Source organism: Crocodylus porosus, unplaced genomic scaffold, assembly GCF_001723895.1.
Source record: "Crocodylus porosus isolate Cpor-Errol unplaced genomic scaffold, CroPor_comp1, whole genome shotgun sequence".
NCBI classification, from domain to species: Eukaryota; Metazoa; Chordata; order Crocodylia; family Crocodylidae; genus Crocodylus; species Crocodylus porosus.
In genome coordinates this window covers 37,600,204-37,628,191 of record NW_017728914.1, presented here as the reverse complement: position 1 = coordinate 37,628,191, position 27,988 = coordinate 37,600,204, and the positions used below count along the sequence as shown (strand labels likewise).

Below are 27,988 nucleotides of genomic sequence, written 5' to 3'. Positions count from 1 at the left end.
CCCAGCTGCAGCTTGGGCACAAGCCACCTCCCGTCTCGCTCCCTGGCAGCTGGCTCCCCCTGCCTGGGCACCCCTTGGGCAGGTGGCGTCCCCGCTCTGCCAGGGAGGAGCTCTTGGCTTGGGACCCATGACCCCGGTGCAGACTCACACTGCCTGGCTCGAGCCAGGTCCCCACGCGGCGGCTGGGCTGGGTGGCGTGGAGGGATCTGGCGCAGAGGGAGGCGGCCAGTTGAGGGGCACCAGCCCAGCAGAGCCCTGGGTTGCATGCTCAATGTAGCCAGCCTCGAACTGCACTGAGAATACCTCCATGCCACAGACCTCACGTTGCCTGCACCAAAGTATTCACAGTTTATTTGTGCGTGAAACAAGAAATGAGGAAACGCGACAGCGCAGAAGCCGGGCGGGGGCCTGGCCATGGCAGCTGCCACGACCCCACTCACCCCAGCCGGGCTCGTCCCAGGCGCGGGGAGAGCTGGGGCTGCAGTGCTGGCGCCAGCTTACTTCCTAAGTGGCCTTTTGTTTCAGAGCACAAGTGCGACACCCCGGGGCTCCTGCTCTTCTCCCCACAGCTTCCAGGCTTCTGCATCGCCTCAGCACCCACTCACGGCACGGACAGGACCCCTGCGACCCTGTGCCAGCAGCGGGAAGGCCTGGGAACAGCTGGTGGCCATGGTGCTGAGCCCCCCGCTGTGGCCATCCAGGCTCCCTGCCCACATGCTGGGGGCGGAGAGCACTGACCTATGGCACTGCCCCAACCCTTCCTGGCCCAGGCGGCGCAAGCCACAGGGGGGACTGGCTGCAATCCTGCCACGCGCCTCGCCACAGGCTGCTGGCCTGCCCCGAGATCAGCTGCACTGGGGAGGGGGCAGAGGAGGCAAAGCTGGAGCACCAACAGCCGCTGGCCCAGGGGCTCCAGTGCGAGAACCAGGAATGCTGGGTGGGGGGGCACACACACATGCCCGCACGGGCCGGGGTTCAAGTCTCCTGCAGGGATTTTTGGTTGTCTACGCACCAGGTCAGAGGCGGCACAAAGAGGGGCGGGGGGTGTGGAGGAAGCCACGGTTTCCTCCAGATGCAGCTGCAGGGGTGGAGTCCATAGGGAGCCCTGCAACCCATGCAGCTCAGCTCGGGGCCAGGTGCACGTAGTCCCTGGGCACATGCCTGGGGGGCGGGGAGCATTGGTCTGTGGCCAAGACCCCTGGGGCAGATACTGCAAGGCCCCAGCCCCTGTGGGACTTGCCCCTGCCCAGCCCTGCTGCCTTCTGCTTTCACCGAGACCCCAGTGGACGGTCCCCACAGCCTGACCGGCACGGCCCCTCACAATCGCTGCAGCCTCAGCTTGGAGGGGACAGTGACCAGTGACTCTGCCCCGTGTGCCCTTGCAACGCAGAGCCCCCGCGGGGGCAGCTGACTGCACACCTCGCCCCTCCTTCCACAAAGCCTGCTCTTCCCGGGCTGGCCGGCTGTGCCCTGGGCCGGGGGCCCTGGGGTGGGGTGGGGGAGCCCTGGCCCCTGGAGACCCCGACCAGTAATGTGACCTAGAGGCTTTATCCAGAGCGGACTCTTTATTTCAGCTTTACTGGTGTGGAAGGAAGAGGACAAGGTCCAGGGCGGTCTCTCCCCCCGGCCAGGCCAGGTGCGCTGGGGCTGGGCCAACGTCCTGGCTTGTGTCATGGGAGAGGGTGCAGGCCAGGGGCTGGGCGCAGGGCAGTGAATAAAAAACAGAAAGAGCCAAGAAACCCCGTCCCCCGCCCCAAGCAGACGGCGCTGGCCCCCCACCCTCTCACTCCGGGCTGGGCTCCGGCCGATCGCGGCAGGCGTGCTGCTCGGGCAGCAGCAAAGGGTCCTGCCCCCGGGGAGTCTGTGCTTTCCCGGAGAGCCAGATGGGCTCGAACGTCTGCACGGACCGGGCCAGCCACGGCGCCTGCTCGGGTGGGGCTGGCTCCAGAGCCCGCAACCGCTCTGCTGTCCACGGCGCCGGCTCTGGGGGCGCTGGCGCCACGTCCCAGCCCAGCGGTGGCGGCGGCTCCTGCAGCTTCTCTGCTGCCCGCGGGGGCGGCTCCGCGAGGGTCAGTGCTTTCGCGGGGGGCCAGCGGGGCAGCTCGTGCATCTGCAGCTTCTCTGGGGGCCACAGCACCTGCCCTGCGTGCGCCGCTCTCCCCGGCGGCCACGGCGGCGGCTCGGCCGGCGCGATAGTTCTGTCTTTCTGCTGGGCGCTCGGCTCCGCGCCCCTCTCCTGCGGCTGCGCGTTCTGGTCGACGGGCCGCAGCGCCTTCTCGGACAGCGGTGGCCGTGGCGCTGTGGCTGCCGGTGCCTTGTCTGGGACCTGAGGCCTCGGAGCCAGGGGGGCGGCCGGCTTGTCTGGTGCCTGAATCCGCAGGGCCCCGGTGGACGCTGGGGCGGGCTTGTCTGAGGTGGGGGGCCACGGGGCGGGCGGCTTGTCCAGCTGCAGGGGCCGTGGGGCCCCGGTACTGGGAGGTTTTTCGGGGGCCAGGGCCCAGGGTCCCTTGGGGGCAGGCTCGTCGGCCGGCGGAGGCTGCGGGGCCCCGGGTGCAGGAGGGGTCTCACCTGCGAGCGGTGGTGGCGGCGGGGTGCCAGCAGCAGCGAGAGGCTTGTCCGACAGCTGGGCCAGGGCGCGCAGCTCGTCCGGGGGCTGTGGCCGCGGGGCTGCAGTGGAGGTGCTGGAAGGCCTGTCCGTGGGCGCGGGCTGCAGGGCTCGCACGCACGGCAGGGGTGGCGGGGCCCCGGCTGGCGGCTCGTCTAGGGGCTGCAGCGGGGCCTTGGCTGGGGACACGTCCGAGGACTGAGACCACTGGGTGGTGTCGGCGACGGCCAGCTTATCCGAGGGCGGTGGCCTCAGCGCCACAATGGCGGGCAGCTTCTCGGACGGCAGCCGCAGCGCCAGGGCTGCCTGGGGCTTGTCCGATGGCTGCAGCCTCAGGGCGATGGTGGTGGGGGGCTTGTTGGAGGACTGCAGCCGCAGCGCCAGGGTGGTGGGGGGCTTGCTGGAGGGCTGCAGCCGCAGCGCCAGCGTGGAGGGGGGCTTGCTGGAGGGCTGCAGCCGCACGGCGAAGGTGGTGGTGGGCTTGTTGGGTGGCTGCAGCCGCAGCGCCAGCGTGGCCGGGGGCTTGTCGGAGGGCTGCAGCTGCAGCGCCAGCGTGGCCGGGGGCTTGTCGGAGGGCTGCAGCCGCACGGCCCCGGGCTGCGGCAGCCGGTCGGGTGGCGGGAGGCTGCGGGTGGTGTCCGGGGGTGGCGAGGCGCTCTCGCGGGCAGGAGGCGGTGGCGGCCCGGCCGGAGGCACGTACTCACGGATCTCTCCCGGCTCCAGGGGGTGGGGCCCGCAGGGGTCGTGCTCCGTGCAGCACAGCCGCCCATCCAGCTTGGAGATGAAGAGCATGCCCTCACGGTGCTGCTTGCAGAAGGACCGTGGACACATCTCGCAGAAGGAGGCTGCCTCCTTGCCACACTGGTCGCACTGGTGCCACGGGCACTCCCACTTCCCTGCGGCAAGAACAGGAGAGAAAGGCATGGCTGAGTGTGGCTGGGGGCAGCTGAGGGCTCCCCGCCAGGAGCTCACTCGGGACAAGTCCTGCGGACAGACTCCGAGGCCAGGCACCTCTGTGCCTCAGCCCTTTGCAAACCAGCTTTCAGCCTGGAGGCTGCCGCCAGGAAGCCCAGGCTCCGGCGCCTGGGGCTCTGCTACAGAGCCAGGCCGGCGCTGGCGGCTCACGGGTGCTCAGTGCCCCCCAAAGGGGCTTGGGCAGCTCCCCCTGCTTTCGCCACCATGGGAGGGGGCCACGGGCGGAGAGATGCAGGGTCCTGTCCCACCCCTGCCCCTTCGCTCTGGGCTTTTCCAGCTGGTGGAAGGGCCAGCGCCTCGCCCCAAGCCAGGCTGAGGAGGGGCCAGGCTCTTCCACTGTGGCCCCACGGGATGGGAGTGCCTTCCCCGGGCCACTGCTCCCCTCGCCAGCCAGCCTCGGCCTCCACCCATCCTCTCTCCTGAATCCACCTGGCTTTGCCTGCCAGCTCTGCCCCTCTCTGCGAGGCAAGCGGCCTGCCAGTCCCTGCATGCCCACCCTGGGAAGGTCTGGTAGAGTCATGGGCTGGGACGTAAGCACACAGACACCAACACTGCAGCACTGGATGCGTGGCTGGTCCAGTCCGGCACCGAGTCCGAGTGCGGCTGCAGCAGATGCCTACGCACCGGGACATCTAGTGCAACCCAGCCCTGCCAGACCCGCCCTGAATGCCAGCACCGGTGAAGGGCTGGCATAGGAGACGGCCCAGACAGCGATGCTCAGCCACTACCCAGGGCCCCATCCTCACTACACCTGCCCCTTTGCAAACCGGGCTGTGCTCATGCTCCAGAGGAGACCTGTTTAGGGGACAGGCCCTGGGAACAAGCCCTTCTGGCTCCTGACCACGACCACCACGCTTCTCCCCGCCAGCTCCTCCTGCAGCTCTCCTCCACCCATCTCACTGCCGGGCACCGTGCCAACAGGGCAAGAGCCTCCCACGCGCTGCGCCTGCCCGCCCCACGCTGCGGCATCGTGCTGGGAGCTGCCTGCTTGCTCCACCCAGCACAGCGGAGCCCCGGCTGCGCCACGGCCCAAACGCAGCCGGGCAGCCAGCCCGTCTCCGAGGCAAACAGAGGAGCAGGGGGTTACGGACCCATCGGCTCAGCTCTAACCCTGGGGAGACCCAGAACAAACCGCTGACCAGCTACCAGCAAGTGCCCAGAAGACAAGACGGAAATAACCCTCCCTCCCCCAGCTCCTCTCTCCTGGCTGAAAGCAGCCGGCCCAGACATGGCTGCTACTGCCCCTGTCTCAGTGAGGCCCTGGCCTGGACCAGAGTGAACACGTCCAGCGCCTGGGGGGACACTGACCTTGACCCGCAAGACAGCCCGTCTCAAATCAACTACGCCTCGCTCCGGGAGGACGTCACTTCACCTCCTCCTCTGCTGCCACCAGCTAACCCTACCTGGCTGCCCGGGCAGGGGAAATCCCAGGTGTGGACACGCAGGGGCAGCAGCTAGACCAGAAAGGCAGATCCCCAGATCGGGGGCTCGTGCCTGGAAGCGGAGGAGGGAACAATCCTGCTCTGGTCCACGCTGCTGAGGCCTCAGCTGGAAAGGCCCCACTGGGCAGGCCGTGGAGAGTCGAAGGAGCAGGCTGTTTGGTTGGGGGGAGGGATGAGCCTGTTTGCAAAAGGGTGCTCAGAGGACAGGCCGTGCCTGCTCTCCACACCCGCTGGGCACGAGGCAGGCGTAGGCTGGCACAGGACGGATATTTGTCCGGTTGGGGCAGGACCAGGCACCTCCGGGAAAGCGGTGGAGCCCTCTCACTCGGGGCCGTTCAGACAAAGGCCTGATGGATTCGGGCCAGGTCAGCAGCTCCCATCTGTTCCAGGCCCCAACCCCCCTCAGGAAACACCAGTTCTCAGCTCGGTTTTGCCCACAGAAAAATGCTGCAGCCATCCCTGCCCTGCAAAGACCTCAGAAGTCTATGGCAGGTCAGAGTGGTTTTGAAACCATGGTTCCTATTTCCAGTCTCTGGGTCAACCTTGTGAACGATGGCCCTGCCCCAGCCCCTGGCTGAGGATCCCTTTGCTCTGGTTCCCCCTTCCTGCCTCACCTGCCCGGCCCCCCGCCCCCAGGTGCACACCCTGCACCCTGCCCACGCGGCGCAACACGCCAGCGGGGTTGCAGCAGAGCAAGGCGGACGGACGGCTCTGCACGCTGGCCTGGCCTGGTCGCCGTTCGCCCCGTGCCAGGCCGTGTCACCTGGTGACGCTGGCAGCGATTCGACGGACTCCAACAGCACGGGCGATGCACCAACGGGAGCCGGGCACCGACGGCTGCGCCCACCCTGCTGCCGCCACCGGCTCTGCTACACAGGGCTCGTCTATGCGACCAGGCTGCCGCGGTTCGAGGGCCGAGGCTTCACGGGAGCGAGTTGGCTACAGCTGCGCAGTGCCCTCGATCGACCAAGCCACAGCCCGAGCCAGGTTTTCCTCGCTGGGCCCAGTCCTGCCCCATGGACCGGGACTTATGCGTTGTGCAGGCACTTGATTTTTCATCACTTGACACCTGTCTCAGCTCTTCCAGTCTTCTCCCCAGCACGCAGGTGCAACCTATGGCCACCGTGTCACCACTTCCCTTTCCAAGCCGGGCACGCTCAGGGCTTCCTCTGGCTGCTGGAATCTCCCTCAGGACCAGGCCCTGCGAGGCACGCGGCCTGGGCCACCCCTACACGTTGCTGCACATCCTCCTCCTCCGCTGCTCGGGGCTGCCAAACAGTTCCCCATGCCGTGCGGTGAGCACACCGCCCCCCTTCCTCCCGCCTGCGCCGCGCCGCGCCGCCAGCCCCCGTGGCAACGAGCTCGTTCCGTGCCCGCGACTCCCTGCTCCTCGGCGCACTCCAGGGACCTCTCCCTGCCTTTCCGGCCCCTGCGCTTCCCCGGCCGTCTCCTGCATCTCATCGCCACACCTTCCCCTGGTGCCCTTTGCTACACGCTGGCTTGCAGTACTTTGCAGGGACCTGGGACGGGCCTCCAGTCAAAGCCCCCTCCCTGGTTGCTTGTGAAGCCCTGGCTCATGGCTTCTTTTCAACAGCTCCTGCTCTTCCCTCCCAGCAGTCCCACACTATGGCCCCCCCCGGTTTGGGGAACCTGCCCTTTGGGGCACCACGGGCACTGGGCATGATCCCAGCCGCAGTGACTGGCCCACGGTTGGCGGCTGCCACGGGGCCCCAAGGCCTGAGCAGAGCCAGGGGCAACACCCGCGAGGCTCCCGTGGCCCGGGCACTGACCTGCAGGCCGCTTGGTCAGGTTGAGGCAGTCGGCGTGGTACACCTTGGGGCAGCCCGGCTTCTTGCAGGACACCAGCTGCCCCGCGTCCCCGCAGCTGAAGCACTCGTCCTCCCGCTCCTTCATGACCTCGGCCTGCGACCGGCGCTTCAGCGGCCGCCGCTTCAGCTTCTTGGACTTCTCCTCGGTAGGATTTGGCTGGCTCTGTGCGGGGGGACAGCACACGTCAGCTCTGGCTCCACTACACCGTGTACCACGGAGTGGAGCCAGCCTCCAAAATGAGACCCAAGCCACCGACCGCACCAGAGACGGGCTCTGAAAGCCCCTGGCCAAGGTGGGCTGGGCAGGCCTGGGTGCTCCGCGGCTGCCTCGCTCGCCCGACCCGCGAGCTCGCACTGCGAAGGGCAGGTCGGTGACCTCCCCAGGCAGGGAGCAGAGCAGAGCCCTGGGCCTGGGCCCGGATCAGCTGAAGTGAATGTGATGGGACAAGGGCAGGGAGCAGAGAAACCTCACCGCGCCCCGCGACGCGCTGCCAGCACTCTTGGCAACACCCAAGAGCCCCGTGTCCACGACCGACCCCGCTCGTGGCATGTGGGGCTCAGCCTTGGCTACGCGCGCCCACGGCATCATGAGTCGCCCTGCCCAGTGGCAGTCCTGTGGCGGTTTTAGGCTTTTAGCTTTTTATGCTTTTAAGCTTTTAGCCTTTTAAAGCACCGCCGACAACACCGAGCACCGGACGCCAACAGAAACCCTGATCCAGACTGTTTTAGTTGATGTCACCGTGGTGCTGGTTGCCAACGCTGGACGCCGTCGTGCGACGACGAGGACGACCAGCCGGGACCTGCCCAGTCGGGGCACAACATTGGACCGTTTCCGGGCCCCCACGTGGGACCCGGAGGACATTGACAACACGGCTGCCGACCGCCGGCAACCCCCAGATCCCAGCAGCTTCACCGCGATACATCAAATAGTCCACAGCGTCATGAGGCTAAGGGTGGCCAGGGGCTGCAGCTGCTGCCATACACAATGCTGCTGGGCCTCAGGAGGACAGAGGTGGGCATTTCTAGGTGCTTCTGCATGGACTGCCAGGGAGGCATTGCCTCCTCACGTAGAGGAACCAGCCCTGACTGGAGAAGGCTGTGCCCCTGGCAGACACTATCTGCACTGGGCCTTTGCAGCCTGCCCCGAGCTGCACCCAGTGCATTCCCCCAGTGACAGAGCCAGAGGTGCCTGCAGTAACCAAGCGCTCCCCGAGTGGCTCCCAGCTCGCACCCAAGGGGCACGGACACACCGGGTCCTGTGCGAGTCGGTGGCAGCCCAAAGCTGCACATGGAGCGGCAGGAGGGGAGGAGGCTACCCTGGGATCCCAGGGAGCCGGTTCAACATCAACGCTCTTGACCCTGGCATGGTCCTGACGTGCATCACTGCTGCAGCCCTGGGCCTGGCACCTACTGCTCCTGTCCCCCTGCAGAGCTCCAGCTGCCCCCACAACCCACGATGCGCTCACACGGCCAGGAGCAGGGCACAGGGTGGCTGGGGCACACAGCCAAGCACGACAGGGCGCAGCTGCCACCCGCTGGAAAGCCCCACAGCACAAAGCAAAACCGCAGTGGGACTCGCTCCGCCTGCCGGCGCAGACCTCGGTGGCTCCCGCGCCTGCCCGCTGCGGCCTCCGACGCTCTGCTCAGGCCGGGACTTTGAGGAAGCTCGTGGCACCAGCCTGGCTGCAGCTCAGCCCCAGCGAGGAAGCCTGCGGCCCTGCCCAGCGCTGCGGCACTCTCCCTGCCTCCTCGAGGAGCCCTGTGCAAACAGGGAGACCAGGCGTGGAAGCAGACGTCTGCTGTGCAATGCAGGGCAATAGACCCCAGGCCCTGGCAGCTGCAGGAGCCCAGTCTTCTGCACGGCAGCTCCCTGCGATGCCCTTGGCCCTGCTCTCCTTGCAGCTTCCCCAGCAGACGGGACCACCCTGGCCTGGGCTGTTGACTCTAGCACATGCTTCCCACGTCAACTGAGCAAGCCCCAGCGTGCGCCGGCCCTCCTGGCCTCCGTTCCAGGCTGTGGCCAGAGGAACCGAGCTCAGCAGCAGCCCGAGGGGAGCTCGCTCGCGGACAGCTTTGTTCTGGTTTATTGCTGGGGGTTATTACGCCCACGCTCTGGCCTGGCATGTTGGAGGCGGGCAGCTGCCAGGGGCCATTTTTACCACAAATGAGGGAATAAATCGTATTACAAAAAGGCCAGGGCTTGAGAGGAGCAATTGCTGCTCCCTATGGATGCAAACCACCCCCTGCCTACGCCGGACATTTGCGAATCCCCTCTGGCCACAGAGAAGACCCGTAACCCTCAACACCCCCGAGACATCGGGCTCCCGTGACCAGGCCCCTGCCGCCCGAGCTGCAGACAAGAGCGCTTGCCCAGATTAGACCACGGGTTTGTCTGGGCTGGTGCGGGCAGGGCTGACCTTGCCTCAGACGTGACCTTTGCAGGTCCCTCCTAATGCCACGTCTGTGGTGCGCTGCAAGCCCTGCGCTCCCGACAGGGCGCGGAGCCGCTGCGCTGGGGAGAAGAACGGCGCCAGAACGGCTGTCGTACCTTGGGCCGCACGCCGAGGAAGCCGCTGCAGTTGGGGGCCCCACACTTGCAAACCGTCTTCCCGTTCCCCAGACACTCCAGGTTGTAGTTGAAAGTCAGCTCCGTGCCTGGCAATGAAAGAGGCACCTGAGCTGTGACGACCCAAGGGCCGACCTGAACGGAGCGTGGCACCAAGTCCCCCATCCCTCAGACCAAGGGCTACGTGCAACAGTCGTCACCTGCCAGCCCACCCACCCCCTGCCCAGAGCCGTCCTGGGGCCGCAGTGCTGGGGCCCAAGGCCTGCACCACCAGGACTCTCCTGCCTGCCTGCGGCCTGGCTCTGGCGCTTGGCCCTAGCAGGTCTCACCTTCTCCCGTGGTTGTTGCCAGACAGGGCAGAAGACAAGGCACCCCTGTCCCTGCTCCCACCCCCCAGGCAGCCCCGCGGGCCCTTACCGGCTTTGATATTCACAATAGCAAAGAGCCCGACCCTCGTGTCGCCGTTCACGCACCACTTCTGCGTCTCGCAGTTGGGCTGGCAGCAGTGGTTCATGAACCGCGCATAGTTGCCCTTTGGCCCCGCGTCGATAATTCGATCCTGCAAGCACGAGGTGGGGGCACAGTCACCAGCTGGTGGGAGCCCTCCCTGCCCCAGCACAGGGGCAGCTGGCTGGCACCCGCCAGCCCAGGAGAGCACCTGCGGGAGCCAGCGCCCACCGGGCTCACGCAGCACCTGGGCCGGCGCTCCCCTCGGAGGGACTAGCTGACCACGCGCACAGCGCGGCAACCCCAGGGAGGGCAAGGGGGGCTCAATGTGGTGATCCGAGCCGGGGCGGTTTGCTGCTGTGCCCACAGCCCGTTTCCCTCCCTGCAGAGCTCTTGTGCCCCCAGCTCCTTTCACGTGAAGGCAGAGCAGCCGGTCCCTGCTGCCAGGGCTGTCCAGGAAACCTTGGGTGTCCAGGCAACTTGTGCACACAGAGCACTGTGAGGAGTCCTGGGCCCCTCCTGGACCCGGCAGTGCTGTGGGGCTTCCCCGTGCCATCCTGTGCACCTACAGGCAGGGCGGCCTTCCCCGCAGCCAGGGCCTAGGGACCCCATGGCCAAGCACAATGCTGGGGCAGGGGCAGAGCAGCTGGGCCATCCCAGCAGGGATCCCACCACCCGTGGGCCACATGCCCTGACATTTCCCTCCCTGGGGGAACTTAGGCACCTGGCATAAACCCCGTGGCTGTGCTGCAGCCTGTCCTGCTGTGCACACAGAGCGCGACTGGGCGCTGCCATCTCTGCAGCAGCCCTTGGTGCACGCCGGCCCAGGACCCAGGCGGCCGCCACGCACCTTGTCCAGCGTCAGCATGTAGAAGTTGGTGATGTCATGCTCCTGGGCATAGCGGATGCGGGCGCGACACTCCTCCTCGTCAATCAGCTCCCCCACATACTCGTTGACGAACTCACCCTGCATGGAGAGCAGCAGGCAGTCGCTCAGCGGGGGCTGCCCCATGCCGGCCCCCTGGTTGCGGGGAGTAGAGACCCCCGTGGCACCCCCCGCAGCGAGGGCAGGGCAGGATGCTGCTGTTAGCAAGGCTGCTGCTCCAAGCCAGAGCCGCAGTGCAGTGGGGTGCCTGGCTGCAGCCTCAGTGCAGACGAGCACCCCGTGCCGCTGAGGGGCCAGTTCCCCGCATTTCTGCAGGGACAGCGAAGCCACAGCCTCTCCCAGCCAGAACAATGCCTCCCTGCTGCTCGGGAAGGAACGGGGCCAGGCCCCGAGCGCTACCACCCCCTTGCTCGAGGGGGCCAGCGGGGCCGGTACCTTGCGGATGTCCGTCTTGGCCTGCAGGCCCCAGCCGCGGGCCAGCGTGCGGAAGATCTGCACCTCGGGGTACTGCCGCTTGGAGAAGCACTGGTTCTGGCAGCGCTCGCCGGCCGGGCACACCAGCGGGTGGCACTCGTACAGCAGCATGCGGTTGATGCACTCCGAGTCCAGCCCGCAGGGGTTCTCGTCCGTGGGCTTGCAGTTGCAGCGCGGGACCTCGGACAGGTCAGCCGTGAAGATCTGCACCTTGCCCACGGGCCGGTTCACCTGGGGCACAGGTAGGCGCACAGGTCGGAAAGTAGCCACGCAGCAGCTTCAGGCTTCGATAGCTCTGCCGGGCAGGCAGCTCGACGGGGGCAACAGCCCGACCTGTGCACACACTCGGGGCTTGCAGCCAGCCCCCGCGGAGACCCCTGGGCAGGCACCCCCAGCGGTCCCCGGCCGCCTGCTCATAGGACCGAAGCACCCAGGGGCCTGCAGCCCCAGCGCTGCACCCTCCCACCCACCCCGCTCTTCCTGGGGGCTGCTTCCTACCCTCACGCCATCAGCTCCCAAGGACTCGGGCTTCCCATGCCCAATACGTGGAGGCCCCAGGCCCGGAGAGCCAGCTGCTGGAGCAGGCTCAACCCCTGTCATTTGCACAGCCAGGAAGGCCTGGCCCTGCCACCCCCTGCCAAGGGACCCCATGTTTGGGCTCCTGCACAGATCCCTGCATCCCCAGGCTGCCAGCACTGCCCAGTGACACGGGATGGAGGAAGCAGAACTCCCCGTGGGCTGGGTGCTGGCCAGCTTCCCTTGCAGGGGTTGTCCCTGCCTGGCCCTGCCCCGAACCAGCTGCTGGTGCTGTCCTGGCTCATGGAGCCTGTGGGGCTTGGACCTCCTGGAGCCCCTGACAGAGCAGCTGGATGAAGGCAGGAGGAAGCAAGCAGGGATGAAGCTGAGGCAGGGCTCGGATGCATCTGGGGCCCGAGACACCATGTTCCCCATCCCTGAGGTCGTCCCCCACCAAGCACCAGGTGGCCCAGGACCTGCTGGGCTCCAGGCAGCTCCGTGCCTCAGGGTCCCCAGCCAAGAGGGGCCCGCTTAGCCTGAAGCCCCCTCCCTCATGCCCTCTCCTGTGCTTTGCCTGTGCGGGGGTCACAGCCCCACACAGCAGAGTGCAGAGAGGCTCCGTGGCAGCCACAAAGCTGATGCACAGGGGCTGTCTGCATGCTCCTTTCTGCTCCCCGAGGCTGCGATACCCCAGCACCTGCAACTTCTCCTGCTCCGGGGCCTCAGAGCCGTACAGCACTGCGCTCTCCCTGGCCAACCCACGTGGCAGGAGCCACCTGCATGGCAGAGCACCCCCGCCCCCGGGCTGCCAGCCAGGCCAGCACACCCTCGGGCAGGAGGTACACCCCCACCTTGATGTGCTTGTAGGGAGGAGGCTTCTTGTCATTCTTCTTGTCTTCCTGCAGCTGCCTCAGCTCCTTCTGCGCCTTCAGCTCCTCGAACCGTGCGGCTGCCTCCTGCAGAGCTGGGCAGAGCAGTGGCTGCATCACTTGGAGCTCCAGCACCAGCGCAATGCCTGCACCCCAGCCGCACAGGGAGCTGCCCAACAGCCCCTTCCCAGGGGTCTGGCTTGCTCCACCCACTAGGCCACTACCACACAAACCCTCCTGCACCAGCACTACTGCATCACGTACCCCAGGAGGGCACGGGGCAGGAGGCGGGCCAAGGCAGCAAGGAGGCGGCTAGGGGTCCCCACAGAGCGAGGCAGGGCAGGGCAGGGCAGGGCTGGATGGGGAGAGGCGGGCGTTACCTTTCTTGTAGATGCCGTCCACCCCCTTGCCCATTTTGTCCTTGCTGCTGGCATCGCCTTCCATGTAGGGGAAGACGCGAGCCTGGTGCGTCCACAGATAGTCCTTGGAGCCGAAAAAGAGCACCGGGAACTCCCCAATGTCGTGCTTCATCTTCTGGATGTTGGCCGGGATTGTGCGGGGATGGCAGATCTCAGCTGGCCACCACCTGTACGAGGGAGGGACACAGACTTCTGGTGCAGTGGCCCTGGGCGGCCCATGACAGCCCCACGCCGCAGCACAGGAAACCCAGTCAGGGAGAAAGGACTAGGAGGAAACAGTGCCCAGGACTGCCCGTGGGGCCCCAGACCAGACCCCCACTGCACCCCTGCTCTCCCAGCAACGTCTGCCACGAGGGAAGAGCCCCGGAAAAGTGTCGTCTGCCCACCTGTAGCGCCCAACTTTCACCCAGACCACCTCCTTGTAGTGCGGCTTCTTGCCCGCCTTGCAGTCGTTGCAGTACCAGCTGCCCTCAGGCATCTCGATGTTCAGACACTCACGGTGGAAGGCGGCCGGGCACGATTCACAGCACAGCAGGCTGCCCCCTGAGAGAGGGACGGCGTCAGCGCCACCAGGCGCCGCGGCCAGCCCTGGGCATGCCAGAGGACACCACGCCCAGGGGAGCTGCGTGGCGAGCCTGGTGCCCCACCACATGCGCCCAGCTCTGGCCCGCCCCAGGGCAGAGCGGCACCCCCGAGACTGGCTGTGGGCGTCTCCAGAAGCCAGCTCCAGGTCCAAGCCCGGCCCCCGGCCCCGGCTCACCTTCCGAGCAGACAAAGCACCAGCTGACGTTGACGTGCTCGTGGTTGCGGCAGCCCCGGCGCGCCGTGAAGTGGTTGGGGCAGATGATGCTGTTGGAGGCCAGGACCACGGAGCCAGCGGCAAGGCAGAAATCGTTGGAGTGGTAGGCCACTGGGCACCGCACACAGCGCATCAGGCGGCCTGCCCGGGGACATGGGGGCGTGAGTGGGGGCCACAGCAGCTGGGGGCTCAGCTCCCCAGCTCAGGCTGGGGCCGTGCTGCAGGGGAAGGGGCCCCCTCTGCAAACACAACCCTGACCCCCTGCACTGACCAGCAAACCCCGGTCACCCAGGGGGCCAGAACCCCTTTTGTCGGGGTGCTGAAGCGAGGGCTCAGGGCCGAGGCAGCTCCTCGCCCTGCACAGAGGCCAGTGACCAGTGCAGGGATGCAAGGATCACAGACACGCAAACCCAGCCCAGCACCTGCAACCACCAGCTCTCTCCTCTCCCATGCTGGGTGGCTCTGATGCCACCCAGGAATGGGGGATGGAGGAGAAGCAGCAGGCCTAAGCCCCACAGGCTGTCCATCTGGCCCCGCTGGCCCCGTGCAGATGGGCACAAGGACTGGGGTCCAGGATACAGGGGTGAAGTGCCACATGAGCCCCCGAGTGCTCTCCCCACATTGTCCCGGGGCAGCGCAGTGCAGTGCAGTGCAGTGCAGCTGCAAGCCGGTGTGGGCAGGCGCCAGGAACGTCTGAGCCCCGAGCCCACGCTCCACAATTCCTCTGGTTGCCACAGGGCAGCAGGGGCGACACTCAGAGGAAAAGGGTCAGCAGAAGCAGCTGGCACTAGGGGGGCTGTGTCAAACAGGGGTGGCAGGAGGCAGAGGAGGGGAGGGAAGTTGGTGGCACCCCTACCTTTGGAGGCAGAGACGTTGGTGGGGTTAGCAGCGTAGCAGGTCATGCAGATGTGCAGCGAGCAGCGGAAGCCCTTGCTCTGCAGCACGGCGGGCGGGTACTTCTGGACGCAGGCCTCGTGGTAGTACTTCCCGCACAGAGGCAGCAGGCATCGCTTCACATCCTCCCCACTGCTCTTGCACACGAAGCAGGTGTGGACGCCTGCAGCAACAACACACGACACAGCCCCGGTCACGTGGGCTCGTGGGGGAGAGGGCAGCCATGGCCCCTGCTGACTGCTGCACCCAGAGATGGGCGCCTGGCTCTCTCCCTCCCACAACAGCCGTGCTCTGGACCGTACCTGTGGAGCACTCGTTGCAGATGAACTTGCCCTTGGGCATCTCCGAGAGCCCCAGGCACTGCAGGTGGAAGGCGCCGCAGCACTGTGCCTCGCACAGCAGCAGCTCGCCCGGCTTCTCGCAGATCTGTAGGAAGGGAACATGGTTGGCACCAGCAGAAGCTCACCCGGGGCCAGGGGTCCCATGGCTGCCTGAGAACTTGCCCTTCCCCAAGTCCCACAGTCAGGCAACAGCACGAAAACGCTGGCCCCACTGCCGCGGCCCTGGGGTCTACCTGGCAGACGTTCTCCTTGAGGGCGGCTCCCCCGCCGCGCTCCCCCTGCATCTTCTTGGATGATGGCACCCCGTGGTCATTTTCCAAACCTTCCTCAATGCCCTCCTTGGGGCTCGTGGCAGCCCCGAGCACCGAAGTCTCTCCCTGGAGGAAAGAACCAGAGTTCAGCCCGTGAGCACCTCCTGGGCTGGGGCATGCACCGGTGGCAGCCGCTGCCCGAGCTGGGACTTGCCCCCACACCAAGCAAAGCCTCCCTGAGGTGCTGGCTGCTTGGACTGCAGGTGTGCTCCCTTTTGCCCTGGACACAGCTTAGCTTGGGGCCAGAGCAGTGCTGGGACCCCCCCACGATGGAGCTCACACGGACTCCCGGTCAATCATCCTGAAAACAACCACAGGTGCACCTACGGGCTGGAGCAGCAGGACTGGCCAAGGGATGGTGCCGGGGGGAAGAGCAGCAGTGTGGGGTCCCCGCCAGCTGCCTGTCTGGGGAGGGAGCTACTCCGTGTCCTGTGTGCTGCAGCCAGGGGCCTGTGATGACCGATGGTGCCTGGCTGCCACAGCCCAGGCCGCGATGCCTGGTGGCACAAGGAGCAGCTTCTGGGAAATGAGCCAGGAGGCTGAGGGCCATGGGGGGCACCTGCCACATCCCAGTACTGGGACAGCCAAAGCCAAGCTCCTCCCTGAGCGCGCTGTCCCAGGGACCCTGACCCTGCTGCGGTGCTAGGTGCGTGCATGGAGGCAGGCAACTATTTCTGGGGGCAGGGGTGCAGCAGGGAGCGGTGGGGTCAGCCATGCGTCTGCTCCATGGCCCCACGGAGCCGCCCCTGCTGCCCCAAGCCTTCAGGGCCCTGCGGCTGGCCAGGGCAGCGCCAGGGCCGGGCAGGTGCACAGCAGCAGGAGCACCAGACAAGCTCTCGCCACCCCCCGAGTTACTCAGAGGGCCGGTCCCAACACGCCCTTCCGGCACAGGGCTTTGCGAGGGGTCCTGCAGCAGGGACTTGGGGAGCCCTGGAGCGGGTCTGGCCCTGCGCTGTCCGGCTGAGGTGCACGGGGTCAGAGCAAGGATGGGTCACTGCACAGCACGAGCACCCCGGTGAGGGCGGCCTCGCTGCCTTGTCCGGCGGCTGCTCCCGGTGCCGACGCCAAAGCCCCGGGTCGGGTGAGGCACAGAGCGCAGCGCCAGGAGGCTGAAGCACGTGACACACAGACACGGGGCTGGTCTCCTTTATTGTGCACGGGAGCTGGGCCCTGGCTCCAGCGGTGAGTGCCAAACCGAGACGCTCCGCTGCACACGGCTTGGGCAGCAGATGTGTTTGTGGCTCGGCCCCACTCCCAGGGGTGGTGGCGAGTCTTGGGCAGATGCACGGCCCTGCCATCAGCGTCACGATGCTCGCTGCCTTTGGCCCCATGGGCTCCCTCAGGTAGGCCAGCTCCTGTAGCCTCCCACCTCTTCCTGCCCGCTTCCTTCCTGTCTTTCCAGGAGCCAAGCAGCGCCAGGCACTGAGCGCGCTGGTCCCGTGCGCAGTCCGGCCTGGCTCGGGGGCCTGCTCCTCCTGCTAGCCACGGCCTCAGTACAGCACGAGCCCTGTAATGAGAGGCAAGGGGCAGGCAGGATTAATCCATTTACTGGCTTCAGCGAACTCCAGAGCCAAGATGCGCAACACTGGGGACAGGCCACGCCTGCAGGGTCAAGGCACCAGCAAGTGGTGCTTCCCCAGATCGGATGCGCACAGCCAGTCTGGTCTGCCGAGGACCTGGAGATGGTCCCCGGGAGGCTCCGTGCTGGGTGGCTGGGGGAAGAGGGTCCCACCCGCTCCAAGCCCACTAGCAAAGCTGATGCAGTGCAGCCCGCTGCAGGTCTGCTTCTAGGTAGGAGCACACCGTCTCTGTCAGGGGCAAGACGTACGGCTCTACAGCTGGCTTGAGCCCAGGAAGCTGTCCAGCTGGGGCTCACCCAGAGCCCGGGATGTCCGAGCCCACAAGCCTGCTGGGGCCCCTGTGCGACAGCGCCATGCAGCCAAAGGGGGCAGGGAAAGCAGGCAGCCCTCAGGCTCTATGGGCCCCCCCACCCCGTGTCACATGCATGTATAACAGCAGCCCCCTGCCCCACTACCCGGGAGTCCAGAGAAGTCACATACCTCATATTGCAGGCAGGCACCTCCCTGCCTCCTGGCACTGTCCAAGCTGCTGCCGCGGCCTCAGGGGGACTCCAGGAACTCGCCTGTCCTTCGGGCTGGCTGCCTCTGCCCCCGCCCAAACCTGGCCACAGACCCACGTGCACCTTCCCCGCCAGGCTGAAGCCGTGCAGCTGCACCGGGCTCCACGGACAGGTGAGCTCTCACCACCCAGGCTCTCTGGCCGGCTCCCAGCCTGGGCACCCGGTGCAGACTCTGCCAGTGAGTTAGGCGCTTCCACGCCAGAGCCTTCCCAGTCCAGTACGACCAGCTCCCAGTCTGCCCAGTCTGCCTGAGGCCAGCAGGCAGCACGTGCTCACCCGGCTGCTTGGAGATGTCTTGCGAGGCAGCTGGCACAGACGCTGCAGGGCAGCATGCTGCAAGCTGTGCCCGGTGTCCAGCAGAGGAGGCTGCCCTGAGGAGCATCCCTCTGCCCCCAGAGGCACTGGGGCACACCAAACTTTTGCGTCGTGTGCCCGTCAGCGGGGTGCCCACTGGCTCTGGTGCATGCAGGTCCAAGAGGTGAGGGGGCACCCCTTAGGGGTGGGGAAGCGCCCAGCTCTTCCCTCCAGCTGGCAGGCAGGACTGTGATGGGGGATCCCAAGGTCCCCAGTCTCACTAGTGACCCTCAGTGCCCTCCACCACCGCCCTGCAGCTAGCCCAGACCGCAGGCTGCAGGCAGGACGGGGAGAACAGCAAGGCAGCAAGAAGCCCAGACTCCCGCAAACAGCTCTGGGGCGTGAGGACACGCCCGATCAGCCCAGTGAGCACAGCGGCGTCCCCATTCAGCATGCCCGCGCACGAGGCAGGGAGCTGAGCAGTGACACTGGCCTCCTGGAGCTCCAGCCAGCTGCTGGTCCAGAGCAACACCTTTGCCTGGGACCAGCACACACAGCCCCGGTGGCAGGACAGGAGCCCCCAGCCTTCGGGGGAGCGAGGGGGCATGGGACTCTCAGGTTCGTGGCACCAGGCAGAGGTCGCCCTACCTCGGAGTGGGGAGCATCCCCCAAGCCATCTTCGCTCCGCTCCTTCTTGCCACGGGCCACAGACAAAGGGTGCCGCTGCCTCTTGCGCTTGCGCTGCTTCTCAGAGGGCTTCTCGGGAGCTGAGAGGAGGCAGAGGCAGGTCTCAGGACCAGTGCAGCCTGGCTCGGGCTGGCCACAGCTGCACCACCCGGCCCAGCAACCCAGACCCAGCCCATGCCCGTGGTCGTGGTCAGCACAGAGCCCGGGGAGAAGAGACGTGCTGTCTGTGGCACCACCGCGCTGGGAGAGGGACATGGTTATGCCTGGGGTTGCTGCTCCCCCCGGCAAAGCAGCCATCCCAGGGCCACTGAAGGGCAGCCCAGCCCTTCCCTCCACCCTAGCTCTACATGGGGCAAGCAGATCCTGCTAGCATAGCAGCCCCAAGGCACATGCTGAGCACTGCCCACGCCTGCTTCCCATGTCCCAGAGCCCCGCACCGCCTACCTTCGCCGTGGTCAGAGAAATGGGCAGGTGAATACAGCTCCGAGCTGTCACTCTCCGAGCGGCCGGCACCCTGGGGGCACACACCGGGTACGAGTTACCAGCTGCACTCGCCCCAGCACAGAGCTGCTGCGCCCTGAGCCAGTCTGCCCTCCCAGCAGCTACTGCTACTGGCCACGTCTCAGCCAGAGGGAAACCCCTTAGACGAGCATGGCTCGGCGTGACCGGAGCGGTCTCTGGCACCGAGCGCTGCAGCAGCACTCGGCACCCCCAATGGCCGCGGCTCAAGGGCCCTGCGCAACGGGACACGCGCTTTGCCAGCAAGGCCTGGCCCACGTGCAGTGGGAGCAGCCTAGCCCTGGACTGGGGGCACGGGCACCTGCAGGAAGGGGGCTTTAAAGGAGGCTGTTTCAAGCGTAACCCCTGAGGGATGCCCCAGCCAGGGCCCCTCGGCTGCCCCAGGACGGGGGATGCGTGCTACGTCTGCTGCCTGCGTGGCATTCGTGTCTGGCCCAGCTGCAGGGATGCACCTTCTTTGGCGGAGTCCACTCCTTCTTTGGCATGAACGTGGTGTCCAGGTCATTGGACTCCAAGAGCTTCTTCGTGGGCTTCCTTTGCCGCTTGCTCTCAAAGCTCCCTGCAAGAGAGCGCTTCTCGTTAGGCCAGCACAGCCGTCCCTTGGCTCGCAAAGCACATCCATCAGAGACCAACTGGCAGGAAGCCTCAGCCCTGACGTTTCACCCCCTTGGATGGGGCTGCTGCTAGCAGTACAGTGCCCATGCAACGCAGCCCAGCCTGACTGCCGCGAGAGCACGGATGCAGGACCCAGGCTGCGGACAGGCCGCAGCGAGGCTGCCCAGGCCACAGGGCTTGCCTGATCCCTTCGGCGCCCGTCCCTGGCTTCATGCTTCCCTGCCCTCTGCCCCTGTAGTGCCCACATGAGCGATCAACACGTCTGCTTCACACTTGTGCCAACAGCAGCAGCACGGGGGGAGGCCGGCGGCCCAGAGCCAGACTCCTGCCCCTGCCTGGGCACTGCGTGGCCTCATGCCTACCTGCCTTCAGGAACCGCTCCTCTGCCTCCGGGGAAGCAGAGATCTCCGACAAATCCGGGGAAGACAGCGTCAGCTCAGGCAGCTCTGCGGGCCCCTCTCCAAGGCGGCTGGCCGGCTCCGCAGGCTCTTCCGAGAGGGGCGGCTCTCGCTCGAGGACCGGAGGAGACTCTTTGGTTGAAGAGGAAGATGGAGTTGAAACGAAAGGGCTGTGCTCTAGCCGCCTGCTCTGAGCGCCACGGCCAGGGCTGCGCGGTGCGGGAAGACCTTCCTCCTCTTGACACTCAGACCTCTCTAGGGCATTCACCTGGCACAGCAACACACACAGATGAAAGCGCGCTCGGCCCGGGCAGCACCATGCACACCGCAGAGGCGAAGCAAGCAGCGCCGGGCTGCTGGGGCAGGGTGCAGCGGCAGCGCCGGATCTTGCCTACCTTCCGCGATGGCTCGTGGCTTTTCCTGGGCTTCTTCTTGGGTGCGAAGATGTGGTCGTACTCCTCGGCATACTCCAGCAGCCGCTGGCTCGGCTTCCTCTGGCGCTTCCGCTCTGAAATGACTGCGAGCAACAGAAAGCGGGGTCAGCCCTTGGGGCTAGGACGAAACCCCCACCCAGGCCTCCCCCCAGGCCTGACAAACAGAAAGGCTTGGGGCCACCTGAGTCCTGGACCTCACTGCAGTCGCTTTGATCCCTGATCTCGACTGCCTGGGGCTGGCAGAAGGGCCCGAACTCCCGGAACGGGGCACCCTAGGAAGCCGCACCCGCATCCCGCGTCCCACGCTCCACGGCCCCTCTGGCGCCTGCACCCACAGCCCTGTCAGCGATGCCTGTGGCCAAGCCTCGCTCCAGCAGCCCCCAGCCTGGCCAGGCAGCCCCGGCTGTCCCACGCGCTGCGGTCCGGGCCGAGAGGGCTGCTCTCCTCGGCGCGGCTCGGGGGCAGCCCAAGTTCCACCGCCAGCTGCTGCAGATGCATCGCTCGGGTTGCAGGGTCGCCTCCCCCCACCCACGCTCTGTTTTCTTCCACGCAGCGCTGTGCCTGGAGGAGCCGGCAGCTCTTGCAAGACTCTGCAGGGAGGTGTCTGCACCAGGCGCTCTGCTTGCATCTTGAGGAGGCTGCCAGCCTCTCTGGACATGGAGCTGCCTTATCAGGGGGTCCCAAGCGCTCCTGGACAGGCTGCCAGGAGGTCACCATGGTGAGGGGGCAGCGTCCTCTCCATGCCAGGAGCCTGATGGAGCAGGAGCCATCTCCAGCCCTACCACTGGGCTACGGGGCAGGGCGCATGGTGCCCACAGCCTGCCATTGGCTTGCAAGTGCCCCTGGCTGCCTCCGGGCTGGGCAGTGCCCTGCACCCTCTGTCCCCTTCTGCCTTTGCTGGCTGAAGGGCTCCTTAAGGTCAACCCAGTGCCTCATGCTGGAAAGCCCTGGGGTCTTGAGAGCAAGGAGAGAATAGCTTCTGTTCTTCACAAGGCTCCAGCATGTGTGTGGGCTTGCATTTGTGTGTGCACATGAACATGCACATACACATGCACATGCATGTAGGAGCTGCCTATCTGTGTATATCTTGGCAGTCGTGTGCCAAGCAGAGGTCTCCCACACAACCCCCGTGCAATGGAGGCGCCTGGACAGGGCGGACAGGCCTCATGGTGGCATGTTGCTTAAACAAGCATAAACCCAAAGCGCAGGAAGCAATGCTGTCTGCTCATGACAGGTGCACTCTGTGTGGGGCAGCATGGGGTAACTCCAGGTACAGTGTGGGGCAGCCTGGGGCCCAAGCATTTATGGCCCCTGGTACCTAGGACACAGCAACTGCATCGTGTGGCCTTGTTGGGCTCTGCCGAGCCTCGTGGGCACCGGCGACCCAGTCCCTCCTTAGCCAGGCTGCTCGCTCTACAAGGACAACACCCACATTCAGCCACTTGCAGCAGCTCCTGCCCCGGCCCAACCCAAGACATGTCACTGGCCAGGAACACGTCAAATCTCCCCTCACTGCACATCCTGCTCAGTTGGCTGCAGGGGTGACCGCGGCTGCCGGGTGGTGACATTCAGGGCACTGCGGGTACCTGGGGAACACACAGCGCCAGGCGTTTCCCCACCTGCCAGGCACCGCGGTGACCCGTGGGTCCAACAGCTGCCAGGGCACGTTGCAAAGCCAGCCATGCTTTCCCAGGCGGGCTCCCAGGGAGGGCCAGGAGGGTAGAGTCTGGGCTGGACTTTGGTCTAGTTTCTACCTGCAGAGTTGGATGCCTGCTGGGAGCTCAGCCTCTGTCCCATGCACCCTTCTGCCTCTTCTCCTGGGGACACCCCACAACCTGCCCCCACTCCCCCAGGCCTGCTGCCTCCCTGGGCTCCAGGCTCCCCTTACTCAAACTGTCCCTGCACCACTGCTGATGCCCCTCGTCAGTTCATGGCTCTCATGCCTGCAGCATGCAGCAGGCTGGAGGCAGAGGTGGGTCTTCACTTGCTTGGTGAAACACCACCACTCCCCAGCACCCCCCCAAATGCACCAGCCACTAGCAGCCTGCGTGCTATTTGCAGTGGCACCATCACCCACGAAGCTCCCAGGGGCTCCCCCCAGCTTGGCCTGTGCATGGCCCCTGCGTCACCACCTCTCACCTCGCTCCTGCTTGCAGCAGCCAGATGTGGCTCCGCTGAGAGCGCGGTGCCAGAGGCAGGTTACGGACCTACGCAGGGAAAGGGAGCGGGACAGTGGGACTGGGCAGGAAGCTGGGCCGAGCGGTCACGGCTGCAGGCAGCAGGATAACACGAGGGAACCCCGTGTCCATGCAGGCCATGCCAAACCTGGAGCAGCTCTCAGCAGCATGCTCATCCTGTAGAGCAGAGCCATGTGAAGCGTGCAGATATGCACATGCGCACATATGCATGAACATACAACCACATGTGTGGAAGCCTCACTTCTTTACCTTGTGCAGGGAACTCAGCCCGGGGCGCAAAGCTGCCCAGATCCGGCTCCGTGTCGGGCTTGTCGCGTGCCGTCAGCCGTGGCATGGCCGAGTCCCGGTGGTTCTGGCAGCCCTGCCCCGCTGTGTCGCTTGGGCTGGGGGCAGGAGGCCTGTGCACTGTGCACTTGCTTCCCTTCAGTGGGAAGGTGCTGGGAGTCCGGCCCTGGACGGCCCGCTGCGAGCTCCCCGGGGCCCGAGGCCGGCGGCCTTGCTTACTGGCTTTCGCACTGCTTTGGTTAAAACGCTGCCAGCGCTTCTTGGGCGCCACGTGGTTGGCACCGCTGGACTCCTCACCCAGGGAGCACTCGCTGTTGGCCTCCGAGTCCAGCTCCGGGCTCTCGCTGTTCTCGGCGGACGTGCAGCTCGGGACGCTCTTCTCCAGCGCCGGCATCCCGCGGAGGGGGTCTGAGCTGTCGGAGGAGGAGCACACCGAGTCCTCGTCGGTGGAGTGCCCCAGCAGCCCCAGGGGCCCTTTCCTTTCCGAGCTGCCCGTGTCCTTGCCCAGGGGACCCGTCCCTGCCCCCAGCACCTCTCTGCGCTTGCGGGACCCGCCGGCAGCTGCATCCCGCGAGAACCGCCCGAGGGCTGGGGCAGGCCTGTCCAGCTTCGCCTCCTTCCTGCTCCCTGCCCGCTTGGGCGGCGGCTTGGGCTTAGCCCCGTGGCGCCTGGCGATGCAGTTGGTGCCGTTGGAGCTGGAGGCCGGAGCACCGCCTGGCTCCCTCTTGCTGGCCCCGAGTCCAGGAAGCTTGGCCATGGTGCTAGACAGGGAGGGCTCGCTCGCACTCGGGCTCTGCCGCGCCACCTCCGGGAGACAATCCCCGTTCCGCTCCACCTTGAAGGGGTGGCCCAGCGCAGGCAGCAGCTTCGGGGCGCTGGCCGCGCCACTCCCGGGGCCATCACCACAATACGGGACCATGTTCTGCGTCGCCATGAGCTGCTGCTCCTTGGTCTTGCTGTCGTGCATGTCCTTCAGCATCATCAGCAGGGTGCTGAACTTGTAGTCCGGCTCGATAGGCAGGCCGTGGCCAGAGGCAGATGTGAAGAGCGAGGGCACAGCGGGCTTTGGGGGCCCACCGCTGCTCGCCTCCTCGCTGAGGGACCGGAAGGACAGCGAGTGCTTCACCACGGCCGCCTCCACCTCGGCCGCCTCCTGGCGCTTCTCGTGCACGTTGTTCAGCAGCCGCTGGCCGTCCGCCTTGCTGCTTTTGCTGAGCGGCTCCCGGGCGGCGCCGGGGAAACCTTTGGTGTTGGCAGTGCCGCGACGCGTGCCACTCTCCTCCCGGGCCAGGCCGGGCTCTGGCCCCGCGGCGCGCAGGGTGCTTCTGCCCGACAGCAGCTGGAGGCTGTGAGGCGGTGCAGCCCCCTGGCTGGGCGCCCGGGCAGGAGGGCCAGCACCAAGGGGCGTAGTGTGCTTGTCTGCGGGGGGGAGACTGTCGCGTCGGGCAGGCGCAGGGCACAGGCGGGCAGGGATGGGTGGCTCAGCGTCTGAGGAGGCTTCTTCAACCTCCCCTTCTTCGGGTCCCGACTCGATGCTGCTGGCATGGGAGCTCTGCAGGGGTCGGTGGTCCCGATAGGCCCGTTTCCTGGCTCTCCGGGCACTGCTCTGAGCCAGGCGCACAGCACGGCTCAGGCTCCCACTGGCCCCGACAGGAAAGTCCTCATCCAGCGTCTCGTCACTGATGTGCAGGGCGCCAAAAGCTCTCTCAGGGCTCTGGTCCATGAGGTCCAGGTCGCTATCCCCATTGTCCTCAGAGGAGGAGGAGGAGGAGGAAGAGGAAGAGGAGGAGGAGGAGGAGGAGGAGGAGGAGGAGGAGGACGAGGTTGGCGAGTCGGAGTCGCTGTCCAGGTCCCTGGCACCAGGCATGGAGTAACGGCTGTGCTGGTGGGAGCTGCGGTAGAAGGTGCCAGGGCTGCCCCCCTCCGTGGAGGGGCTGGAGCGCGAGTCCCGCGGGGCGGCGCTGCTCGGGGCCCCGTACGTGTGCTCCTTCTCGAAGCGCCTGTCCCCAAATGATGCCAGCAGGTGGTTTTCCTTGGTGCCGCTGGAGATCGTCAAGCTGCTTGCGATGCGCCGCAGCTCATGGGACGCGTGCTTCTCCGGCAGGTTCCCCCCCAGCAAGTTCCTGGCCATGCTCCTGGGCGCCTGCCCCCCGAGCCCCCTCTCCGCCGTCTCCATCCGCACTTTGCTCTTTTTTACCCTCGTCCTCTTTCGGCTATCGGAGTTCTTCTTCACTTGTGATTTGGTGCCCGACTTGCCCTTCTCGTTGCCTGCGTACCCGGAGGGAAACACCAGGGAGCCAAAGCAGCCATTGAGCTGCCGGCCCCGCACCGTGCTGGGGCCATTTGTGCATGGTGGCTGCAGCTGTGCCCTCTTCCTGCGGCCCGGCTTGCGGGGGCTCGGGCTGCGCATCCACTCCTCCAGTCCCTGCAGGAGCAGGTCTTCTGCCTGGGAGACACCGACCTTCCACTTGGCCATGAACCGCTGAGGCACCTGTGAAAGGAGACAAAAACACAGGGACCATCAGTGACACGCGGAGGAGGGGGGAGCCTTGCTGAATGCCACCCTGCACACGTGCACGAGGCGCCAGAAATCCCCTCGGTAGCCCGGCTGCAGGCCCGGCCCCTCGGTACCTCAGCCTCCAGGAGTCACAGAAATCACAAGAGTCCCAGGGCCGTGGGGCTGGCAGGGACCCCCCGTCCAGTCCAGGTCCTGCCTGAGGCAGGATCAGCCCTGTCCAGACCAGCCCAGACGAGTCCATCATCTAAGATACCATCAACCCTGGCACAACACAGACATCACACCTGACCCTGCCACAGGGGAAGCAGGGCACCACAGCCACCAGCATCCTGCTTCTACATGAGGTTGTTAACAGACGCTCCAGAGACCCAGGCCAAGGCCGTACCCCCAATGCCGAGAAGGACCCGCCACGCAAGCCCAGAGCACACGGCATGGAGCCCTACCTTGTGCTTGTAGCCTTTTTCTTTTTGCTTCCCTCTCTTCCGCAGAACCGGCAGCTCGTCAAACTGGTGTCTGCCCTCAAAGGGCATGATTGCTTTCCCGGCCACCCAGGCCTTCTCCGAGGGGTCCCCCAGGGCTTCGACATAGTATTCACGGTACGGTCTCCGGTTGGACACTGCGGAAGGGACCAGAGGGGGTCAGGTCAGCACCTTGCGTGCAATGGAGCAAAGGTGTGGGGAGCACGGCACGGACAGTGACATCTGCCCATGCAACCAGCACTGGCCTAACTCCCCGTGCTCCTGTGTTACCGCTGTCCCGGGAGAGGGTGCCCCTGCCTCAGTGCTCCAGGCTCCTCGGCTGGCACCGTACACCCAGCAACGGGGACTGCTCCGAAACAGGTGATCTACAGGCCCATGCACCTGCCTCCACCGCAGCAAAGGCTCAAAGCTGGAGGGCAACAGGTTGCCAACTCCCCCCCATGAACACACACACCTGTCTCCCCCTGCCACAGGAACATGTCCAGTGGCCACTTCTGCCTGGACTGCAACTCACTCATGTGACATCGTCTCCCTGGAAGTGAGCCTTGCTGTGCACAGGCTGTGACCCTAGGGAGAGAGCTCTCATCTCCCACCTTTGTTCCCCCTTCCTTGTTCAGCTGGTTACTGCCAGGCACAGCCCATCTACTCCGGATGCAAGGGGATGGGGCACCTCTGCAGGATGTTCCTCCCCACCCCACCCCGTGAGCATGCAGGCGGTGCCGGAGGAGCTGCACAGTTACACAGGGTGCGCACATGGCAGGCAGGTCAGAGGGCTCTGGGCAAAGAGGACCCAGAGCGGACACTGGGCCCGTGCACGGACGGGACGGCCACGGGGTCCCAGCCCTGGTCGCGTTCTGCCCAGCAGCGCATGGAGATGCCTTCCAGCTCCAAGGCACCCCCGTGCTTGAGACAGGGGAACAGCTCCAGCCCTGGGCCGGTGGGAAGAGCAGCGTGCAATTCTGCCCAGGTGCAACGAAGCACCAGCCTGAACCTCTTTGGGCTCCTGATCCATCCCCCACCGCACCCCTTTTCCCTGCTGGCGCTGGCTCCCACTGGCTAGGGCTGGGCCACCTCTCTTCACCTCCGCCCTGGTCTCTAATCGGTGCCACCCAGCACCGTTGCCCATCTCAGGGCAGCAGAGCCCCACACATCTGGCACATCCATTGAGTTGGGTTGTGGGGCTGCTACAGCGCACCCCTCACCCTCGGAGCAGCAGGGGCGCGGCGCAGCTCACCAGCGGCCCCAGCCATGCAGGGGCGTTACCTTTCATCTTCGAGTGGCAATCCAGTGTCGGGTCAAAGCAGATGGTGCAGGGCCACCAGGGCCGGCGGCTGAACTTGGCCCAGACGAGGTCGTCCATGTCATACTTCACTGGTGTGGGCTTCTTCTTCACATGATGCTTTGGACAGAAACCAGAGCAGGAGTCAGTGGCAGCGGGTCAGGCATGGGGGTCACATCCTGAGGGGTCACCCTGGGTCGTGTTCTCACTAACGTCCCTGTGGGGCTTGCCTGTCCCCTCAGCTGGCACCAGCACAGCCTGCAGTGTCCTAATGATGGGCACGAGGGCCAAAACATACACCTGCCCACACGCTCATCTCTGCGGCTTCTATGGCTCACCAAACCACGATGCTGAAGCTGCTAGGAACCTACTTGCTACAGGGCAGTTGCTCACATTTACATTATTAGTGAAGACGAATTGACCCGGGGGGTGCAACAGCAGAGATCTGCTGGGCACAGAAACAGTGACAGTAAATCTGAGGCCCCAACACACTGATGTGCTGAGCTGGGAGCCAGAACTGCACCCACAGCGTCAGCAGAGATATGCACCACGGCGTCCCTTGACCCACCGGTCCGCCTTCAAGGCCACAGCATGATTATAGTAAACACTGGTTACACTAGTTTTTTTTGGGTGGGAGCAGAAGCAGCTGCAGAACAGCAGCGCTGCACCGAACCGCTAGATGTGCCACGAGCCCCAACCCGCAACGTCAGACCAGGGAGACGGGCAATTCCTCCGCTCTGCTCAGCACTGGGGAGGCTTCACCTGGAGA

General features: G+C 65.9%; 1 protein-coding gene and 1 long non-coding RNA gene across 2 annotated transcripts; one reads left to right on the top strand and one right to left on the bottom strand.

Moving 5' to 3' along the window:
• LOC109310247 lies at positions 1–16,796 on the top strand. Its single transcript, XR_002101167.1, has 3 exons — positions 1–631; positions 13,725–13,731; positions 16,784–16,796. It is a non-coding gene; the product is annotated as an uncharacterized LOC109310247 (long non-coding RNA).
• NSD1 (nuclear receptor binding SET domain protein 1) lies at positions 1,547–27,681 on the bottom strand. The gene is made up of 21 exons (XM_019535340.1): positions 27,204–27,681; positions 25,905–26,077; positions 22,908–25,434; positions 20,422–20,543; positions 19,991–20,294; positions 19,466–19,572; positions 18,939–19,008; positions 18,456–18,574; positions 15,296–15,439; positions 15,024–15,147; positions 14,684–14,884; positions 13,789–13,968; positions 13,415–13,571; positions 12,990–13,195; positions 12,592–12,704; positions 11,186–11,455; positions 10,715–10,831; positions 9,835–9,976; positions 9,400–9,506; positions 6,813–7,014; positions 1,547–3,501 (listed from the first exon to the last, which is right to left on the bottom strand). The coding sequence occupies exons 1-21, from the start codon at positions 27,298–27,300 to the stop codon at positions 1,784–1,786; spliced, it is 7,200 nt and encodes a 2,399-aa protein (XP_019390885.1). The 5' UTR covers positions 27,301–27,681; the 3' UTR covers positions 1,547–1,783.
• Positions 27,682–27,988: the final 307 nt, after the last annotated feature.

Bases quoted from the DNA above. Each gene is read 5' to 3' on its own strand.
- NSD1 (XM_019535340.1), bottom strand. From the start codon at position 27,300: ATGGACGACCTCGTCTGGGCCAAGTTCAGCCGCCGGCCCTGGTGGCCC. The intron at 19,573-19,990 runs GTAGGCATGAGG...GCTCTCTTGCAG, and splicing joins GGAGCGGTTCCTGAAGGCAG to GGAGCTTTGAGAGCAAGCGG. The intron at 15,440-18,455 runs GTAGGGCGACCT...TCTTTCCTCCAG, and splicing joins GGGATGCTCCCCACTCCGAG to GGAGAGACTTCGGTGCTCGG.